Source organism: Phallusia mammillata, chromosome 5, assembly GCF_965637545.1.
Source record: "Phallusia mammillata chromosome 5, kaPhaMamm4.hap1.1, whole genome shotgun sequence".
NCBI lineage: Eukaryota > Metazoa > Chordata > Ascidiacea > Phlebobranchia > Ascidiidae > Phallusia > Phallusia mammillata.
In genome coordinates this window covers 2,505,009-2,522,819 of record NC_137256.1, presented here as the reverse complement: position 1 = coordinate 2,522,819, position 17,811 = coordinate 2,505,009, and the positions used below count along the sequence as shown (strand labels likewise).

Sequence of the window (17,811 nt, the reverse complement as noted above, 5' to 3'; positions counted from 1 at the left end):
CAGAAACCTAAATGAACATAAAACTGCACAGATTTTTGCAGTACGTTATTGATGTAACATTTTTAAATTTTTGTCCACGGTCCCACCCCCAATATTTGTCATTTTATCCACCGCCTTAGACTTAATCACAGCCTGTCATTATAGCACCGCTGCACCCTTTCTTCCGGCGCGTAAAACTATCCAACAGGTCTTCTTCCGGTGGTGTCTTTTTCTATTAAACCACACCCTCTTTCCCTCACATGGGTGGTTGGCGATAGGGTCCCAACTTAACTGATTCCACCAACGTAGCTCCCAGTATCGATGTCCTTACGCGCCTACCTCGCCCCACCCACCCCTATGTGAGTCCCAGCTGTCAAAATACGGTTGTAGTAACGGTTTTCCATCTATCTACGAATTGTGCCCCCCCTACTATGCTGTGAAGCTATTTCCAGCTTGGTGAATATTTTACCGACCTCAACTCATCAGTGCCAAAATATGTTTTTATGCAGTTTTTGTACAAATAGAGGTCAGCAGCACTTGTTGGAACATTTGCAATAAAATTTATCACCACAAACAAATTTATCCGCGGAAAAACATATTTTTTGTGAACAAAATGCCAAAAAAATATCATATTTATTTTGAACAGAAAAATCTTATTTTTCTTCGCAAATATTTATTTTGGGTGATATTTTTGACAAAATGTTCTTTAATGCGTAGAAACTGTCCCATACAAGCTTCACAATTTGGTTTGTAAAAAATAAGTAGTTTTTTCAACAATGTTTTTCGCATAGCAAACAAATACCCCCCTGAAAAATTTCCGTAACACCGCCGGCGACCATCTATGACGTCATGGAATTGTGGAAACGGCAATGACGGGTGTCATGTATAAAGGCGTGTAGAACTTTATCTCTCGATGTTTTGTGAATTTTTTACTTTCTGGAAAGGGTGTGGTGTTGTTTGGCATAACAAACAGTTCACACATTTATCGCGAGTAACCTCAGGCTCAGGTACAGTTAGATATCTTATATTTTTGACGAAATTGTGGCTTAGATATAACCTACACACGGTGACACAAGAGGAACACACAATAAGATATAATCTACACATATGTTTTATCGAAAATTAAAACTTGGTTTGTTAATTTTTGTACAGAAAACGATATTTTTAAACACTTGTATTTGTAAAACCAACAATAAAAGAGTGAATCTGTCATCACCTTACTTTGAAGCGAATTGAAGACTACTTTTTGTTGAATTTGGCAGCATGTCCATTTTCAAAAAAGGACATAAAAGCCCAAATGACATCATTAAAAGTTTGACGGCTGCTATTACAATTCTTCAACAGCAACAAGGAGGAGCGAAGCGACTTGAAAAAGTGTGGAATTATTGCCTTTGCTGCTAATGTTTAGGCTATGTTTCATCTGATGAAAATTGTGTTTAAGATAATTTTAAACAAGACATGTTCATGAATTAGTTCTGATAGTATATGTGGACTTTTTTAAACCATTTTAACAATAGGTTTTTTAACTCATGCATTTGTTGCAGTGTTGATCTCAGTCCTTGACTTTTTCAGTTATAAAGCACTGTTTTCCTCTCATAATTTTGGCCGAGCAGTTGTTGTAGCTCAGTGGTTCCTCCACTCAGTTGGGTCAATTAAGTTTTGAAACTAGTTTGAATCAACTTTAACAGAAAACTGCTTGTGTTTAAATACCACTAGTGGTATGCATATCCCAGGTTAAAAGCCACTGCTTTACCTGATATTTAGGCACACAGTTTTTAATTGCCTACTTCACCCATTGTAAGTAATGCCAAGAATGTTGCCTTTTATTGATGGTTTGCGAAAACTCCAGCAATGAGTTTGCATTTTGCAAATTGTTAAGTAGTTTTACATTTATCTGAATCACAATTATTGGTGCCAAAATCCAATGTTCAGAGATGTAAAATTGTGTTTACCAATACACATCTTTATGTGTCAGCCTCCAGTAATTGGTCATCTAGGGATTAGTTATCAGCTCAGCTAAAAATCATATCTCTGGAGGATTTGTTATCTCTTGGAGCAAATCCTTTGGGGATCTGCTTATTTAGGTGGATTGTTTAATTTATGTTTAGAATTTTTCCTATTATAATGACTTCATGATACCCATTGACAATGGACAAAGCAGTTCTTTTTTGTATTTATAGCACCATATACTAGTGCACCTGAATATTGTAATCTGTACCTGTAGTCAAGATTGTTTTAAGCTTTTCTAAGCCTGTATTAAACAACATGGTTATACACAGCATGGACATAAAGAGCAACAAATTCAGATCTATTATTTTTGCAGGCTAGCGATGATGTCACAAAAAATCTTGTCTCAATGAAGATCATTATGTGTGGCACTGAACAACATGAGCCACAGTCGGAGCTGGTTGCTCAGCTTGCACAAGAGATATACAAAAGCAACATTGTCATACTAGTGTTGGCCAACCTTTCCTACATTGATTTTGAGGTTTGTATTACTTTCAAGTTTCTTTTAGAGCAGCCATCTGCAACCTTTATCAACGATGAGCCCAATGCAATTAATAGAAACTGTGAAGTAAGGTTCAACGTTGTCATTGTTGACCATCTTAACTAGTTTATTTCAGCTGGTAAAGAGTAAATAAACATATATATATGTATATATCAATGTGCACTCCTCGTTCATTCCTTAGTACCACCATATTCCAGATAATTGCCTAAAAAACTTTGCTAATTGGACATGTAGTAAAATCATCTGTACATCTTTAAGCTTTGTACTCATTTGCAGATTATAAGGGAACTGTTTAGCGTTTTAATAACAAATTATTGCATAAAATGGTTTTGAATTTTTATTAAGTTTAATGCCAACATTATATTTGCAGGGCAAAAAAGACTTTACACAGATTTTTAACAATTTATTGAGGCGGCAAATCGGTACAAGAGTACCCACTGTTGAATATTTGTGCACGCGGTCTGAAGTTCTCACCATTCTCATCAAGGGGTAAGAATGTTTGTGATGTTTATGCAGCCTTTTATATACTGTTTTGAAAACAAGTGCATGCCATGTAAAAAGCCAACATTGATTTGCTGCGTTTTTCGTATGCAACATAAATATTACCTAAACAAAACAGTCCGTTTAAAGTTTTTCTAAGATCTGTTTAGTAATGTTAGTGGTAAGTATAGGAATTAGATTCAATATCTAGATGTGAAAACTTGCATTTTAAGCCACATGAATTATGCAGACATAAGCCTTAACTTTGATCTTTGTTTGAAGCTATGAAGTTCCTGAAATTGCACTCAGCTGCGGCATTATGCTTCGAGAGTGCATCAGATATGAAACCCTTGCCAAAATCGTCATAGATTCAGAAGACTTTTTTAAATTCTTCGAATATGTTGAACTTTCCACATTTGACATTGCATCAGATGCCTTTGCTACGTTTAAGGTTGGTATAATCATATTTATGTGTTACTTACTACCTCAACCAGAAGATTCTTTTTGCAAAATTGTTAATAAACAGAATATTTTTTTTGCATGGACTTTATGTAATAAGATGAACAAAAATTCATAACTGGGATCAGTCCTAAATCATCTATGCAGGCCAGCAATCACGGCACACTCACACAGAAATCACATAAGGCGTTATCCTAAATGGGAATGCTTCGACTGCTTATGTATAACACCTTCAATGGGCTTGGCATACTGTGACGGCCAATATACAGAAAAGCTTGCAGCACTTATGTGAAAATCAAAAAAGTATGATATACTGTGCATTAAAACTACTGTATTTTGTTTGTTTTAGGATCTTTTAACCCGTCACAAAATGTTGCGAACTGAATTCCTCACCGACCATTATGACAGAGTTTTCGAAAGCTATACCGAGCTTCTCAATTCTGATAATTATGTGACGAGGCGACAGTCGTTAAAGGTATGAACTAAATTTTAATTTGCTTATGCTTATAATCAGCGTGCTCTAAATAATCATGGTTATGCTTTTGCAGAACTGTTAACTAACAACTCTATTAACACAACATGTACATCTTCAAATTTTTTAACCTTTCCATTTTAAAAATCTTATTATTTTTTCTGAATTATTTTTTTAATCTTTTAGCAGACTAGCTACTGCAGACAGTGCCTAAGAAAAAAACTAACATTTAAACATAATAGTATAAATCACTAACTATATTATGCTCCTTACTTACGTTTTAGCTTAAGATGTGCTGTCAAATTAAAAAAAAATGCTTTCACAAAAATGTTTGGATAGCAATATCTTCGTTTCAGTTATATATTTTTACATTTAATGGTTTGACATCTAGACGTGGACCTTGTACCATACATGTGGTAATAAAATTTACATATATCTGGCTTCCAATGTCACGGATGCTTAAATTTTAATTCAAACAGCACCTATTGTGCATTGTATAAACCTATAAAGTAGAAAATATCATTCCTTATATTATATTACTTTCTTTAGCTTTTGGGAGAACTCTTGCTAGATCGCCACAACTACCAGATAATGACAAAATACATCAGTAAACCAGAAAATCTCAAGATTATGATGAATAACTTGAAGGACCAAAGTCGGAACATTCAATTTGAGGCGTTTCATGTTTTTAAGGTAATAAGTTTTACAGTTTACTTAAACCAGTTCAACCTTATATGGTTGCAAACCACCTAGCAACTTTTCTATCCCTGCTTACTATCTAAACCCTGTTTGAATGGGTAGACCAAGACAGGCCTGTTTTTTTTTGACGAGGCTAGCATATTTCTGAAACACGAAAAGTTAATAACTTTAAAGGAATGTTTAAAAAACACAAATTTTGTCCTAAACCAGGGCTGATCAGTTGGGTCAGTGGAGTTACAATTTTCAGGGTTCCCGCGGGTATGGAAAACCTGGAAAGGTTATGGAATTTAAATTTGTAATGTTTAAGGCCTGGAAAAGTTTTGAAAAAAGCCAGCTTTTGCAAAAGTCCTTGAAAAAGTATGGAATTTGGCGCCTGAAAATGCCAGATAGAGATAGGAATTTCAAATCATGTAACATATGAATATTCGTTGCAAGTATGGTAAATTGGCTACATATACCCAAGCCTCTTTACTATTTTTACTATGGGAATTGCACAATTTGTTTCGATAAAGGTTATGAAAATTTGTTTTTTTTTTCCTTGAAAAGTTTTGGAAAGTCATGGAATTTGTGAACGAAAGTTGCGGGAACCCTGAAGTTTAGATCTGACTTTCGGGTATAACAGACGTGTACCTCAGGTTAAGAACCACTGTTTTAGACAAACTACAAAACTTAGAGGTTTTTGACATTTTTTTACCTTGCCACAATGAGTGCTTTCAATTCGGGCCATTATTATAAAAGAACATCTTCTCTAGCCAATGTTGAAATAAAGCCTAAAACATACAAGCAAGCAAGTTTACTGCTTTGTAAATTCAACTAAATAAATGTTGTCCATATAATTACATATATCATGTAGCTCTCTCTATGCTTTTGTTGGCTTTAATGTGTCATATATAACTTTTTAGCTCCTCAAAACAGGAAAACCTTCTTTTATTAGCGCTGTATCCTGTTAAAATGAACCAAACCTATCAGTCAACATTATTAGTTGTAGTAGGTAATTTACGCAGCGGTCTAGATTGTTGCATTAACAAATACGCTTTGCCAGTGCAAAATGAGTGCAGTGTGTACTTTTCCATTCTAGGATACACAAGTGTGTTAACCTAATTGTCAGATTAATGAATTAGGGATTGATAGTAGACTTATTTAAGTAAAACCTTTTTACACCAGCGTATTACACACATATAAAAATTAATATTTAATAGGTTGATGAATTAAGAATGTAATAGGGAAGTATGACGGCATTGTGTTACAGATTTTTGATAATTCAACCTTAGCTCTGTTGTGCTAAAAATAAATTTCTCCACACACAAAAAGTTAATTTGCATAAAAAGTGGTTGTGGAACAGTAGGGAAAATCCAATTGATTTGTAGTTTTGCTGTTTTCTGCATTCATACTGTTCAAAGCATAAACTTTGACAAATGTTTAAACTTCAAAGCACCGAGATACATTATAATTACAACGTTGGGTGGCAAACTTTTTATGCTATGGATCAGTTACAATCTGTTGCAAGTCATCATGGCGATTATATTTTGTTTTAAGTTAAAGGCATAGGTTTGTTTTGTTGCAATGTGCTGCTGGAGATAGGTTTTAGTCCAAGACCCCAGTATCATTGCAGTCTGCCAACATAGGGTTTTAGCACCATCTGCAAATAAAATCCCCCACAGGCCAGCACTGTCTGAGGTTGCTTGGCCCCTTCATTAAAACCATAGATCTGAAACCTTTTTAACCTGGTACAGTAAAAAAACTTTGTTTGACTTGACTGGGAAATTGGCATTGTCGTTTTAAAGATATAACATGCTTTATCAATAAACAACTAAGTGAGCCTAAAAGCTAAGAGCCTACCTTATTAAGTATGCAAAACTATGTACAGACACATTTTCTACAACACATATATTTGTAGAAGAGCATCTTGAAAGCCTAAAAAACAAGAAAAAGTAATGCAGTTTATCATAATGTACAATTGTGTTAAATAATGGATATTGTACAACATTGTGCTGCAGTTGGATTCGGTTGCTGAACTGTGTAACATTTTGTAGGTGTTTGTCGCAAATCCAAACAAAACGAAACCAATTCTTGATATTTTGATGAAAAACCAACAAAAACTTGTACAGTTTCTTGAAAACTTTCACAACGACAGATCAGACGACGAACAGTTTAATGATGAAAAAGCTTATCTCATAAAACAGGTAAACTTACAAAAGAAAATGTAAATCGTTTTAATATGTGTAAGTAACTAATTTGATTGGCATATTTTGCACTGTGTATGTGTCCGTATTTTTTTCTGTAAACATTTTAAAAAGAATATAGACAAAACTTGTGTAAAAATAAAAGATATTCACGAGTCTGAAAGTATTCACAACATATCAACACTGTCACTGGTTTGCATTTAAATGTGTTTGCAAAAACAAACATTATGTAGTAAATTGTTAGTAGGATATAAAATATTTTTAGCAATATATAGGAGAAACACCCTTTTAGTTTATGCAAAATATCCACTTGCATTTGGACATTGTATGTATTTAATAAATTGGAATTAGGTAAATGGTTCTTAACTGGTGGTCCATGGCCTGCAACGAATTAAGAATCGCTGGTCTAAGTGCTTAAAATATTGATTGCTATGTAAATACAAGCAAACCTATCAACAAAGTGAAACTAGGTGCTAGTTCAGTTGAACTGTAACCAAGCTATTATGCTGACAACATCACAGCAATGGATATATGTTGTGTCAAAGTACATGTTGGGTGTATGTCATATTAAATTTGACATTCAACTGAAATAAAGTTATTTAACTGACAAAAACAATTTTACTCTTGTATTTTTTGGTAGACTGTGTTAGTAAGTGAGATATTGTTTATTTATTTTTATAATCTGTCCAAAAATGTGTTGTGTTATATGTAAATGAAGCAGAATAGTTGTATTAAAGATTTTAAGTACCAAGTTATTGCAAAATTCCAGTCTAAAATGTAAGGTCTACATATTCTTTAGATGTGACACAAAATTAATGCTGAATGTGATAATTGTCTTTCCAAATTATTATTCTAACAAAACAATAAAAGATCGACATTTTGTATGTGATGTAAGATTTAAGTTTTATGTCAATTATGTGTTCGCGTTTTTTATGGATTTGTTGTCCTGCCATAAAAAGTTGCTTGCAAAAATTGTCACGGCACAATTACCAGGTTCTTTTTCATTCACTTTGACAAGAAATTTCCCACAGAACCGAAAATAACCACAAGCGTTTTATTTCCACAGATCAAGGAACTCAAGAGTTCCCATGGTAACGCGCCTACTGCGCATGCGTAGTAGCAGTGGAACTGGACGTCGTTCCGCAAGTATATGCACTTTTAGCTTAAGGCGCGTTTGCGTTCTACTACTAATTAGTTGTGCCGCTTTTCGTACCCGGTGCCCGAAGAGTTACAGGTCTGTGTTATAGGAAGAAAATTTGGGACAATATTTTTACTGACTTTACGAATGCCCGCTTTAAGACGTTTAGAAATGCAAGATGTAATTTTGGTCACATCGTACATGTAAATTATACTTTGGCGTAAAAAACCTACAGTCGTCAAGAAACACTTTTTCTTTTTGGGGGATTTTTGTCTGTCATAGCTTATGCTCGAGTTCCTGGCACCAAATGGTTCACGCTAAATTTCTTTGTCGTTATTTTTTCAAAGTAGCCCGAAAATTCAATTATCTGAAATTTCTCCTTTCGTTGGTTCCATTTTTTTTTGTTATTGTTGCTAGTTTTTGAAGTCCTGTTAAATTCTGCTGACGCGTGTAGTGACGTCATATTTGTGCTTATGACATCATCATCACTATTGTTATCATCAGACCCAAAAATGCAATTATTGATTATTCTTGTATTTGGCTGCTTTTGCTATTTTAGTTTTGCATAGTTCGGACTTAGGAAAACCCATAAAAACTTGTAATTTACAAATCATACTATATTTGTAAAATTTAAGACGAATTTTAACAGAATTTTTGTTTTGCTTATTACACTTGGGCATAAAGGACGTCATTTTAGTAGTGGTCATGTTTTAAAATAAAAATACAGTGTGATACTAAGGCTATATATTTTCCACCGATAAAAATGGATTATTGTACCTATGTTACTGTTTTGAACCATTCTCCACCATACATATCAGCAGTGGTTGGAATTCAAATTTTTTGTCAGCCGATTCCATCACAAAAGTCATATTTTTATAACGTTTTGTTACAAAAAGTCCATTGACAGTAACCAGTAATGCTAACCGGTTCGCTGATCTCATAAAATTTCGTGAGACGGTTCAATAGAAGCGTTGTGAACTGGCTGAATCCCACCACTGCATATAAGTTTAAGACACTCTCTGTCAATTTAAACCAAGCGCTAACTCATGTCAAGTCTCAAGTGTGACCCAAAACTGTATTTTCACTTCGCTATTCTTTTTTGGTGATTCGAATTTTTCGTCGCAACGTCACCATAGGAAATCACGTCCAAAGTCTTATTGATTTTCAAACTTTTGTGGTTGTCTGGGAGACGTCGGCTACATTTAAACCCGTCACGTCCGATATATTCTATGTTTAAACAAAAGGCAGGCGTTGTTAGCCACTGAAATACCGTAAAACTATTACGCAAAAAAAACAATAGCGGAAAAAATATATCCTTTTTAGATTGTTAAATGTAAACCAATCTCAGCCAAACAATTACAAAAATTTTAGTTTTGTAAGTTTCCCAAAGATTGTCCACAAAATACGTGATAAAATATGGATATTTTGATCCAGCAAAATTAGGACTTCGCTTGCTTTGTTGGAAATATCATTTACCGTCCTATTTCACCGATACTTTACACTCATACACTTCCACATGCATAACTTGTTAACATGCTGCACGTTTGTTTGGCATGTACTGGTATTTGGCAACCAGCTGTTTTAAATGGGTCACGTAATTGGCATTGCATCATTTTTATTACGTTATCCTGAGCAGGTCTTAATAAACCGCTAAAACGCCCTGATATGGTGATTACAAAATCTACCAGGGTTTGTTTAACTTGTGTGAACTACTTAAAATTTTGGAAAAGAAAACATTAAATGCATTGTTTCGAATGAAAGGTCAAACAATCTTTCCGTTTTGTTTCATGATAATACCAAAGTCGAATGCCGTATTCATTCATAAAAACGCTTTACGTGACCACAGAATTGTTCGCTTACAAATTTTCGCATTTGGAATGAATTTTTACATCGTTTCTGCTTTGTACGGTTTCACAGTTTATGTCACAAACGTGCTTCACAGATTTTCTATTGACAATTCTGTTCGTATTTGGATCCAATATAATGTTCGCGGCATAGCTGACATTGATGTTTATCAAACCCCGTGAGAATCGACTTTAAGTTAGCACACGATTCTCAAATTTCAACCAAAGTTTCCACTAATATTTCTCACAACATTGTAAATCTCAAATACAACAGACTGATCAAAATTCAAAGATCCAGTTTTGAAAATGTGCAATTTCACTCCCCTATTATTATTATGTGTGCATTTGACTCAGTGCTTTAACGTCGCCTCCTGCATTACGAAAATCGGTCCTCTACCGGTGGTGTGTTAGTCGTATTTTACTCTTGTACACTTTTACGTAACCCGCAGCGCGTCCCCCCATTGTTTTGTGAACTTAGGTGATTTTTCGTTTACGTCATCGGCATCGTTTGTGACGTCACATGTGACAATAGCATGGACAGTGACGTCAGCGGTTTTGCGTTGTCAAGGAAACTCACCGCTTTTTTGTGAAATTTGGTTTCTGTTTCGCAAATTATAACCAAGTTTGATTTCTACATGTTTTGATTTCTTCAGACGCTTTTCCAAGAACCAAAAACTATCTGGACAAAATGTTTTAAAGCATTTACCCTGAAAAAGTATACTGCCCGGTAAGAAACTGCTGGCGGACTGGCACCGGGCTGCGAACCGGCGGTTGCCGACCACTGAACTATAATCATCTTGGTTTTATTGGATATGTTTGACGATGGCTTTTTCATCAAAATCAACACGGACAGTTTGCGTTTGTACCGAATGGACGGTTTACTCTCGGCTTTACCTTATATAGCAGAGATAGGCAACCTTTTAACGACACGTGCCCATTTACATTCTATGTCAAAATGATTTCGCGGGCCAACCAATTTATTTGTAATAGTGGTTTGTGCGGACCGATTGGGATAACAATGAGACAGCAAGCAGATTGTATTTTCAGGCCACGGTTTTGATACCATTGAATCATAACGAAGTGCTAAAGCACGTCATGCAATAGTTTTGTTTCTATCAAACTATACTTAAGCATCAATCTAAAATCATTTGGCATGCCATCAAAATCCACCTTGGTTGCCGACACCTGTAGGCTACTGTAAAATTAGAGGCTATTTGCCTCATTTACATAGGGCTCCCCAGAGTTTTGACGAGTAATCTATGGCGACCAAAAACCACAAAATATATTTCTTCTCCAAATTGGTTGCTGGATACACCACTATGACAAGTTCTTTCAGGTTATATATGCTACATGCTACACCGGTGGTAAGTTGTTTCAGGCGGTACGTGTACTGGACCAGCAGTAGCGTTGGCGTTAGAAGTTTGGGTATCACCTTAAGGTCGGAAGGATGGGCTTTGTTAGTTTGTTCACGAAGTCTTTCAGCAATGTTTCTCAACCTGGGAGGTCACGATTAAGCACTTTTGAGGGGCGCGCAAAGACGCAACCCATCTCAGGATGATTTTATCCGTATTATAAAACCTTTCCGTGTGACTTCTGTTTAGCACAGTAACACACACGACAGTTGGTCTAGAATTGGCACAACAGCATTTGCGAAAATACTTCTATGAATTTGGTTTTTGGCTTTTCTTGAAATGAAAAGCACGAAGTAGTGAATATGTTTATAGTGATGTAAGCCATGACAACAATTTTGAGGGTTCGCTGCGGAGAAAAAGCCGAACTGTTACAGTGATATTTGATAACAAATTTATGATGATCACATTCTGGAAGTAAAACTTCTTCAACGTCTTTGTAAAGGGTTCGCGTTGTGATAGAAAGTCTCTAAAAGGTGGTCGCAAAGTTAAAATGATTGAGAACCACTGCCTTATCAGAAAATTAGTAGTTTGATATCTAAAGTTGTCAAGTCGAATGTATGACCCCAGAACCTGGCTCGAACCCGATAAACCTTGATTAAGCCTGTAAATCGGTAAAATAAGGCTTTCGAGAACTTTAGATCAAACTGCTGATTGTAAGTTGGTTACGTTAGTTGTTGAAATAAGGCCGAGCGCGAGTCTTGTCAGAATCGAGCCTGTTTTAATCTACCTCGGCACTAGCCGACCCAAAAAGCCTGTTCCGACGTGCAGCTCTGATTTGATCTCAAAGTATTTTCGCAGAAATTGGCATTGGTTTGAGAACAAGTGGTATTTGACAGGATAAATTTTGAAATTAGGATCCGATCAACTAGCCTTCGAACTGCAAATTACGTTGTGATCATTTTTATAATTATTTACAAATCAAGTAACAGCAGCATTGCCATTTGTTTTTGTCATACCTTAAAGTTTATTAACAGAAAAACAAAAAATATTAGTGTCCAGTGGTCCGGATCTAGAGTGGCTGGGCCATGATTTTTCCACGTGCATTTGGAAAGTTTTTGCAACCACGTGTTTCAGTTTGTTCGTGATGGCGGACGTTGTGCGAACTGGTTTGGGTAAGTTGTCGATTTTCACTGCACTTTGTGTAGCATTTTGATTATTTGTCGGGTTGATACATATTATTCTAACTATTTCTAGGAGAAAGCACTCCGAAAAAGGCGAAGAAAGCAAAAAAGCTTAAGGAAATTTCGGTAAGTTTTTCAACTATGCAACTTTTATTGTTCGTTGTTTAATCGAAATGATTTGTAAATTGCATACTAGGTTGCTATGCATGATGTAATAGCTAAAACACTAGTTTTTGAATTTACAAAGTAATTATTTTTGGTTTTATTAAATCTGTAAACTTAAATTTCTGTTTTGAAATACAGTGCAAAAAAAATTGTTTCATTTTGGTCATGCTTACAAATAACAAAGTTGTAATGTTTTCTTCTTATTTATCCTTTCTTTTTATGTTATCTGTGCTAAGTGTAGCCACCTGTAGTTAACAATGCTCTAATAGTGCTTTAAGCTACATTGCCAAATTGTTTGTTGTTCCTTAGGATACACAAAGGAATGGAGACTTCTTTATCGAACCAGAAAGTAAACCACCTCCAAAGCTCAACACTTCAGAATGGCCGCTGTTACTGAAAAATCACAACCTTCTCAATATCAGAACAAATCATTACACTCCGCTGCCAGTTGGATGTTCACCACTGAAAAGAAATATTCATGATTATGTCCGGTAAGCAGAAGCAACAAGTTATTTTTAGTTTTTTTCATGCACTGTAACAAGTTTTTTTCTAAAGTGGTATGATTTTTAGCAGTACTAAAATCAATGCCACAAATAATACTGATTTATTTTAGTTTTAATTTAATCTGCCACCTGGTTTGTGACCAATCAAAAGTTACTCTTCAAGAGAAGCTTTAAGATTATTTTTGTTGCAGAACCGGATTTATTAATTTGGACAAACCGGCAAATCCTTCCTCCCATGAAGTTGTTGCTTGGTTACGGAGAATTTTGAAGGTGGACAAAACAGGCCACAGTGGGACCCTTGACCCAAAAGTGACCGGTTGTTTAATTGTCTGCATCTCTCGTGCAACAAGACTCGTCAAGTCTCAGCAATCAGCAGGTGCTGTGTTTGTAGAATTGTGGTTTAAAATTTGCTAAAACACACAGAGAAAAAACTTTTTTAACAAAAGTGTCGTTTAAACATTCAAAGAGCTATATGCAACAGAATAAAATAAGTAAAATTGTTAAGTGCATCTATCACAATCTGATTCGACTTTTGGCGGATACTCCACTGAGCCTGCGCGGCTCAGTTGGTACAGTGCAAGTCCCGGAAAGACTCCTGGGTTCGAATCCCACTGCAGGCTAGATTTTTCTAGCCTACGCCTTGCCACATGGTGGTGAATGCTTGGTGACCGGCTGATTCGGTATGGCGCCTTCAATGGGCCTGGCGTACTGTGATTTATCACAATTAAACTATTCTTATTTAACGAAGTTTTTTTTTTATAATCAAAGAACTTGTTTATTTTACAGGCAAGGAATATGTGTGCATTGTACGTTTACACAGTGCCATCGAAAGTGAGCTCAAATTAGCTCGGGTGCGTATTTTATTTTATTACTTGCAGACATTTTGCTTTACAGTCCCATGTGATGATATAAGTTTATCCATTCTATGAGGCACTTAAAACTTTTCAGTCAATGTTTCAATTCATCAGTTTTGTTAATAAACTGATGGTTGAAAGTGTTGAAGAAACATGTTTTGTGTGTCAAGGTTTTCTTGATATCATTTAAACATTGTTTGTTCAATATTTGTTAACTGACAAGTTTGTAAGTCTTTGAGCATAATGCTTTAACTGATGGGTATATGTTTAAGGATATATCGTTTTATTGTTTAGTGATCGTAAATTTATAATGCCATGTTTCTGCTGCAGGCTATCGAAACGCTCACTGGTGCCTTATTCCAAAGGCCACCATTAATATCTGCTGTAAAACGACAGCTCCGTATTCGAACAATTTATGAAAGCAAGTTGCTTGAATTTGATGCTGAAAGGCATTTGGGTAAGCAGTTTACTTGATGTATATATATATATACATGTGTGTGTCATCTGCTTAGCGGTTAAACATTCTCACATATTTCTTTGTAACCTTAAGATCTAGTGCAACTAATAACATATATATGAAACTGCAAATGTGTGGTTTCAATGAATTAATTTTTCTTCTAATTTTTAGGTGTATTTTGGGTGAAGTGTGAAGCAGGAACTTACATTCGAACTTTATGCGTCCACATTGGGTTATTGTTGGGTGTCGGAGGACAAATGCAAGAACTAAGAAGAGTTCGATCAGGAATTGTTTCAGAAGAGGTACTTAACCCCTTGAACCTGTTAAAATTACTGTTGACAAATGCTTAACTAATACTTAAATAGAACAAAGATTTTTTCTTTTTTGATACCACTGGTTTTACAAATAATGCAACCTTATAAACTAAAGAGTAACAGAAAAATAAGTATTTCTCGAAAATTCGAAAATATTACTAATATTTTGATAAATAACAAAACTCAATGTCTTTAATTGACTTCTCATATCACTTGTTGTCAGGACAACATGGTGACAATGCACGATGTCCTGGATGCACAATACCAGTACGACCACCACAAAGATGAAACCTACCTCCGACGAGTTATCAGTCCACTTGAAAAACTTCTCCTTAATCACAAACGCATCATCCTAAAGGACAGTGCGGTAAGATATGAGATTATTATGTTTTCAATGCAGTAAACTTTGGTTAATCTGGACCTGTTTTGACCCAAAAATTGTCCACTTAAGGTGAGGACCCAAATTACCCGAGGTTTACTCTACCCTCCTCTTTTTTAATTTTCTAGCTGTTTTATGTTTGTTTTTTACTGAACTGTGTAAATAAAAGTTTACGTGCATTAGACTAAAAGTCTGTGATGATTTTTCCCTTCATATATATTATGGTGATAGGAAAATTCCTCGTTTCTGAGACTTTTGTCACATTTTTCTTTTGATGCTCATGCCCAAAATCAGCCACAGAAACTTTGATTTTTTTCCTTTAAACAGGTAAATGCAATTTGTTATGGAGCCAAAATCCTTCTTCCTGGGGTTTTAAGGTACGAAGATGGAATCGAGTTAAACCAAGAAATCGTTGTCATCACCACAAAGGGAGAAGCAATCTGTTTGGGTAAAGAATAAAAACATTTTTGCACCGTGGTGTTTTGAATGATGTGCTGTTGTACACTTTAGCCATTGCACTAATGACCACTGCCATGATTTCTACTTGTGATCATGGGATTGTTGCCAAAATCAAAAGGGTCATCATGGAAAGGGACACTTACCCCAAAAAGTGGGGTTTAGGACCCAAGGTACCCAGTATATTTCTACATTGTATCTGGGTTATTATGATGACACATTTTGTGAAAATTTGTTTTCGCTGTGAAATGAAAGCTGATTTGAGGAGGGAAAAATTTACCACTGTTTTTGTTTACAGGCAACATTAAAAAAGAACATGATAAAACAAGGGTTGTTAGGAAAATTTGGAAAACCAAACGAAAAAACGCCACAGGCTTACATACAAGGCAATCCTGACTTCAGGTTTGTAATGTGAATAATTGGTTTTATTTTTGCATGTTTATGATGTGGTATGGTTGTTTTTCTTTGAAAAATTATTTGCAACAGGCATGGTTTTATTTTTGCATTTTTGTGGTGATGTTTTCAGGTCATCCAAAACTTGTATAAATTGCATGCTCTTCAGTTTTATTTTTGCATGTTTGTGGTATGATAAGGTTATTATTTTTGCATGTTTTTCACATTATTATGTGGTTCAAAAATTGCACGTTTCTCTGTTTCTCTTTTACATGCTGTGTGGTGTTTAAATAAGGCATGCATTTTTCATTCATTTGTGGCATAATTTGAGAACTCGATGTCTATGTAATTTGTTGGGCATCGAGGGTTACTTTGTGCCATAGTAGTTGGGGCGCATCCAGATTGGCTAAACCGATTTTAATTTGTGTCGGCCAAACTATGCTTCCCCACATGTCCATTTGAACAAAAGTGCATGCATTATATGTTTGTGTTGTTTAATTAACTAAGAAATTATAATATTTGCATGAAATATAACTCCTAAGTTATTATATTTGCATGAAATAAAACTTTTAAATTATATTATTTTGCATAAATATAAACTAAACAAATGGTTAATTGTATCTGGGCAGTTAAATATATAGATAGAAAAACACCTTAACTTATAATTCTACACCAAATTTTAAAAGCAAAAACATTAGTATTGTTACATGAAAATCTTTTGTTGTTTTTGGCCCAACTGGTCATTTTTACACTTAACCTTTCTATTTTTGTTCAATATATATGCAGCTTGGCAGACGTTGGGAACATTGTCAAAACTGAGGCTGCACAAAAAGACATTGAATCTTCAAGTCCGGCTGCAAAAAAGGTACCAATCTATAAGCAACATTAAAATACGTTTTTACATTTAAAAGGTCATTGATGATTCTTCCCTGCATACAATACAAACTGGTGAAAACATATTCCTCGTTTCTGAGACTTTGACATTTGTAATCTTTTATTTCTTTAAAAATTATTTCAAAATATTAATATTTAATTTTAATGCAGAGAAAGAGAGATGACTCAGAAACGTCAACTCCGAAAATAGAAGTTATAGACAGTGAAACACCCCTTCCAGGTATTTGTAAACAAAACTAAACTGTTCTTGTTGCAATGTCTTTTCTGACCAAATCTGCAGGTTTATGTAAATTGTAAAAGGTTTTGTGAATTTTTGACCAGGTCAGGACACAGAAAATATGTTTTGCACCTGAAATGATTTTGCATTTGATTTACCATTTCTGTATGGTGAAGCAATTTTTTGTTGTGTAATTTAATATTGTAATTTCTACAGAAGTAAAGAAGGAAAAGAAAAAGAAGAAAAAAGAGAAAAAGGACAAAAAAGCAGATACAACAATGGATACAAGTGCAGCTGATACGACCGCTGTTACTGACCAAAGTGGTTTAGCGGTGAGGTTTAATTTATGTTTTCAAAGATTGTTAATACATGAACAGGATGATTTGTCTTGTTCTTTGATATTTCCAGGCGTATTGAGAGAATAAACTTAATTATAAGTCCGCAAAAACATGCATGTTGTGATGATGTGCAGAATATTAAATTTTTACCTTTTGTTTCATAGTCACCTGACAAAAAATTGAAAAAAGACAAGAAACTAAAGAAAGAAAAAAAGGAAAAAAAGAAAAAAAAGAAGGAAGATTCTGATGAGGACTGAAAACATGAACAAATTTATTAAAACATCGTGAAAACAACCACTTTCAAGGGACGAAATCCACTAAGTGGCGCCGTTTTATGTTGCTCACTGCCATTTGTTCCTATCTTGTATTTTTTACCCTTGTTTTAGTTTTGCAACATGTATCATGTTTTCATCATGGGTGTGTGTGAATTCCTTTTGACGGTTTCTACGTTTTTAATAACAAACCACAATTCTAAGCTTGTTCGAATCTGCAAAGAAGGATAGCAGAATAGGGGGCAAGATCTACACCCGAAAAGACGATGCACT

The 17,811-nt window shown here is 35.0% G+C and overlaps 2 protein-coding genes across 3 annotated transcripts; both read left to right on the top strand.

Moving 5' to 3' along the window:
• Window positions 1–1,113: 1,113 nt before the first annotated feature.
• LOC145230269 (calcium-binding protein 39-like) lies at window positions 1,114–10,633 on the top strand. Of its 2 annotated transcripts, XM_080095661.1 has the most exons (9): window positions 1,114–1,353; window positions 2,303–2,467; window positions 2,859–2,977; window positions 3,251–3,419; window positions 3,777–3,902; window positions 4,449–4,592; window positions 6,632–6,781; window positions 7,848–7,927; window positions 10,417–10,633. In XM_080095661.1, exons 1-8 carry the CDS (start codon window positions 1,243–1,245, stop codon window positions 7,896–7,898), a joined length of 1,035 nt encoding a protein of 344 aa, XP_079951787.1. In that variant the 5' UTR covers window positions 1,114–1,242; the 3' UTR covers window positions 7,899–7,927; window positions 10,417–10,633. The 2 variants fall into 2 exon arrangements, with proteins under 2 accessions (XP_079951787.1, XP_079951786.1); XM_080095660.1 differs by lacking the exon at window positions 10,417–10,633 and having other exon boundaries at window positions 7,848–10,397.
• Window positions 10,634–12,142: 1,509 nt separating this feature from the next.
• On the top strand, window positions 12,143–17,741 carry LOC145230260 (H/ACA ribonucleoprotein complex subunit DKC1-like). The gene is made up of 15 exons (XM_080095648.1): window positions 12,143–12,287; window positions 12,370–12,422; window positions 12,771–12,952; window positions 13,156–13,340; window positions 13,751–13,815; window positions 14,149–14,275; window positions 14,447–14,577; window positions 14,813–14,956; window positions 15,296–15,416; window positions 15,479–15,597; window positions 15,723–15,826; window positions 16,604–16,682; window positions 16,862–16,931; window positions 17,145–17,260; window positions 17,431–17,741. Exons 1-15 carry the CDS (start codon window positions 12,260–12,262, stop codon window positions 17,521–17,523), a joined length of 1,617 nt encoding a protein of 538 aa, XP_079951774.1. The 5' UTR covers window positions 12,143–12,259; the 3' UTR covers window positions 17,524–17,741.
• The last annotated feature ends 70 nt before the right edge of the window (window positions 17,742–17,811 follow it).

Coding starts and splice junctions, on each gene's coding strand:
- LOC145230269 (XM_080095661.1), top strand. CDS start 1,243: ATGTCCATTTTCAAAAAAGGACATAAAAGCCCAAATGACATCATTAAA. Junction 2,978..3,250: donor CTCACCATTCTCATCAAGGG/GTAAGAATGTTT, acceptor CTTTGTTTGAAG/CTATGAAGTTCCTGAAATTG. Junction 3,420..3,776: donor ATGCCTTTGCTACGTTTAAG/GTTGGTATAATC, acceptor TGTTTGTTTTAG/GATCTTTTAACCCGTCACAA.
- LOC145230260 (XM_080095648.1), top strand. CDS start 12,260: ATGGCGGACGTTGTGCGAACTGGTTTGG. Junction 12,288..12,369: donor CGTTGTGCGAACTGGTTTGG/GTAAGTTGTCGA, acceptor AACTATTTCTAG/GAGAAAGCACTCCGAAAAAG. Junction 15,827..16,603: donor CAAGGCAATCCTGACTTCAG/GTTTGTAATGTG, acceptor ATATATATGCAG/CTTGGCAGACGTTGGGAACA.